Source organism: Suricata suricatta, chromosome 3 (assembly GCF_006229205.1).
Source record: "Suricata suricatta isolate VVHF042 chromosome 3, meerkat_22Aug2017_6uvM2_HiC, whole genome shotgun sequence".
Lineage (NCBI taxonomy): Eukaryota > Metazoa > Chordata > Mammalia > Carnivora > Herpestidae > Suricata > Suricata suricatta.
Window position 1 is genome coordinate 148,714,705 of NC_043702.1, and position 3,328 is coordinate 148,718,032.

Here is a 3,328-nt window from a genome sequence, read left to right on the forward strand (position 1 = left end):
TCAGGTGATGGACATTTAGGCTCCTTCCATGTTTTGGCTATTGTTGACATTGCTGCTATGAACATTGGGGTACATGTGCTCCTATGCATCAGCATTTCTGTCACGAGAGGGTCTTTTAAGACTGTCGGCAATAATGTAGCCATATTACGGGCTATCCTTCAAGACAGCCTTCGAACTTTTAACAGGGGATCGGAACACAGGCGGGGATCCAGCTTCCTGTGAGGCACTGGGGGTCTGTGTACACAACCCCGAGCTCTTCGATTTAACTGAGGGACTTCAGGGATTTGGGCACCAGTAGAGGAGAGAAGTGGAGCAAAGGATTTTCCTCCTTAGGCACCAGAGTTCACGGACGCCCCTGGACAGGTCTAGGCCAACGTCTGACTTCTGCACCTGCACCTCTGACTTCTGGCTGGAGTCCGGCATCGCAAGACAAAGGCATTCAGGGGACAGCTCAGAACTGGCCAAACCTGCTGGAGTTTGCAGGTCCGCCCAGGTCCGGTCTCCAGCGCGGGAGTGTGACTTCACGGGTGGGCGGGGACTGCGGCTGGGGGAGGGCGCCTCTTTGTCCCGGACCCGCAGCGGGAGAAACTGGGGCGGGTCCAGGTTCCAGACTCCGGAGTGCGCGGAACCCCCGGCCCGGACTGGGGGCCCCCAGGCTGAGCTCAGCGCGGGAAGAACTCCGCCCGCGCCCGGGCGCCATCTCTCTCTGGTCCGCTGCTGGAGCACGCACTTCCCCAGCTCGCATCCGCCTCTCCCGGGGAAGGGGCACAGAAAAGCAGTGCTTGGACGGCGCGGGCGTCCCGGACTTTCCGCACAGCCCCCCACACCGTGGTCACCGTGACACCCCCCCCCCCAACTCTCCGACAAGCCCCGCGCAGCCCCTCGCACCCTGGACTGCTCGGCGCCCCGGCATCCCCTCCTTGCCGCACAGCCGGCCCCTACCGGGGACCCCCAGCACACTCCCCCGTGCAGTGCCCCCTCACCGTGCACTCCGCGAATGCCCCCAGCTCCCTCTCACCATGGTTGTTCCGACAGGTGACGTTTGCGGAGGGTCGTTGACTGCCGACGCGTTACGGGTCTCCAGCAACACCACGAAACCAGGTGCAAGGGAGCTAATAGGAGCTTATATATCCCCGCCGAGACGCCGGCCATGCCTCCCAGCGGGGCTCCTATTGGGCCGCGGTGGGACAGGGCCCGTCCCCTGCTCGTCTCTCATTGGGTCTGGTTCTCAATGAGGCCCGCCCCCCTCTCCGTTATTGGGCGGGAGCTTATGAAATATCCCCGCCGCAGCCGGTCATTGGACAGTTTGTAAAACCAAAGGGAGGGAGTCCTCCTGAGCTGCTGGACACTCTCATCCTCTCTGGGGGCGCGTGCTGGATCTGAGAGGTTGGAGCTCTGGAGCAATACCCTCATTCCGTTGTTGCCATAAGTCTTTACGGGTAACATGGTGGAACTAGTTCGAAAAGTGCATAAGCCTTGGACGGTGGCGGCGCACACTTAATCCCAGCAACCGCTAGAGAAGGAAAGATGCTGTGATGGAAACCAGGTACTAGGAGCCTCTGAGGCGGGGAGAGAATGCGGCTAGGATGGGGGAGGGTTGGTCAGACAGGTGTGGGAGAGAACATTCCAGGCGCAGGTACTTGTAATTTACTTCCCTTTGTGGCAAGCTCTCCAGGTCAGGTGACTCAGATTACCTAGAGAGCAAGGGGTCCGGCTGGTTAAAGCAGATTGAGGAGGACTTGTTGGGCGAGTATGGCAAAGCCAGGTCGGGCCTTGAATGTTACTCTGAAGAGTTCGCACCTAATTCCACTGGCTATGGGGCACCCTTGAGGGTTATTGATTAGAGCGGTGATGTGACAAGCAGTATTTTAGGCAATACATAGATATTACTGGTGTATTCCCCCCCCCCCCATGGTGGTTTCATGTTTCCCTGTTAAGGGGCATACACACATTTTTTTCCTTTCCCAAGCTGTTTTCTTGGCTGTCTGACATGATGTTTTACTTCTAAATACCTAAGCAAAACAAATTAACCCATTTCCTAATTTAGGAGGGTTACCTGGCGTTTGGTTTCATCAAATGACTGGACACCCCACAACAATTGCCCTTAGTATTTGTTCAGCACATTCCAGAGGAACATAAAGCATCTGTCATCTATTCTCGCTTCCCACTGGAAAAGTGACTGCACCCAGATGATGCCCGCCAGACCAGGAGACTTGAATTGTTGCTTTAGGAAAATCTGCAGCTGTAATGACTTTCTACTGAAAGACCCCAGGAAGACCCAGAGTTACGGTGTCACTCACCAGGGTGACATCAGATCAGCTGCCCCCTGGATTCCTGCACCTGTTTTTCTGAAAGACTTTAAACATGTCATTCAATATCCTGAGATATTTTGAAACTAAATGCTTGTCTAGGTGGCTTGGTGGTTTAAATCCTGGGTGCAGAGGTTAAATTCAAACTCCGAAGAGTGTTCTTTGATCTCAACCCTTGTGTTTTATGAGGCTTCCAGCTTTAAAGTGCATGTCTCTTGTCCAGGGATAAGGTGAGTGTGGGTGAACATTCAAATAAATACTTTGAAAACCCTTGTATATACAAAGCTAAGACATGAGTATTCATTGTCTGTCACTGCCCCAAGCAAAACAAGTCAAATATTACCTCCTACTGAATGTGGGCATATCAGTGATTAAAATGAAGCTATCTGGGCATAAACTCAAAAGGTTTTAAACTCAATACCATCTCTTCCTTGCCTCGCCCTATGAGGCAATCACCCCATCAGCTGGCAGTGTCTGCCAGTTAAAAGTGTCCTTGGAGGGGCAGCTGGATGGCTCAGTGGGTTAAGTGTCCAACTCTTGATTTCGGCTCCAGTCATGATCTCACAGTCACATGATTGAGCCTGGCGTCAGGTCCTCTCTGAGCATGGAGCCTGCCTGCTGTCTCTCCGCCTCTCTCTCTGCCCCTTCCCCAATCGTCTGGTCTCTCTCTCACTCTAAATAAACATTTTTTTAAATGTCCTTCCATTTCTTTACTGAATAAAGTAGACTCTAACCTAAATATAAAAATTTTTTTTTGCATTTTCTTTCATTATATACTTAAAGTCATGCCTACTGCACCTCTAAACATTTCATTAAATCCAATGATACAGCAAACACTCCCAAATTAAACTTAGATTGTATTGCAGTTTCACTTAACAGTATATAAAATGCTGTGTTGTGACAGGTATCAACTATCCATTAGATACTGAATCAATTTTTCTTAAGCACTACTAACTGCTTGCTTTTCTTGAAGCTAGATCATTCTGAAAATTTCCTGTTAGACCTATGAGTGCAAACAT

General features: G+C 51.5%; 1 protein-coding gene across 1 annotated transcript in view; it reads right to left on the bottom strand.

Moving 5' to 3' along the window:
- The window catches only part of LOC115288296 (tubulin alpha-8 chain), an 8,270-nt gene extending 7,234 nt beyond the window's left edge, over positions 1-1,036 (bottom strand). The window contains exon 1 of the mRNA XM_029935488.1: positions 1,019-1,036. Within this exon, the coding sequence (XP_029791348.1) occupies positions 1,019-1,021 (3 nt within the window). The 5' untranslated portion in view covers positions 1,022-1,036. The remainder of the gene's footprint in view (positions 1-1,018) is intronic.
- Positions 1,037-3,328: the final 2,292 nt, after the last annotated feature.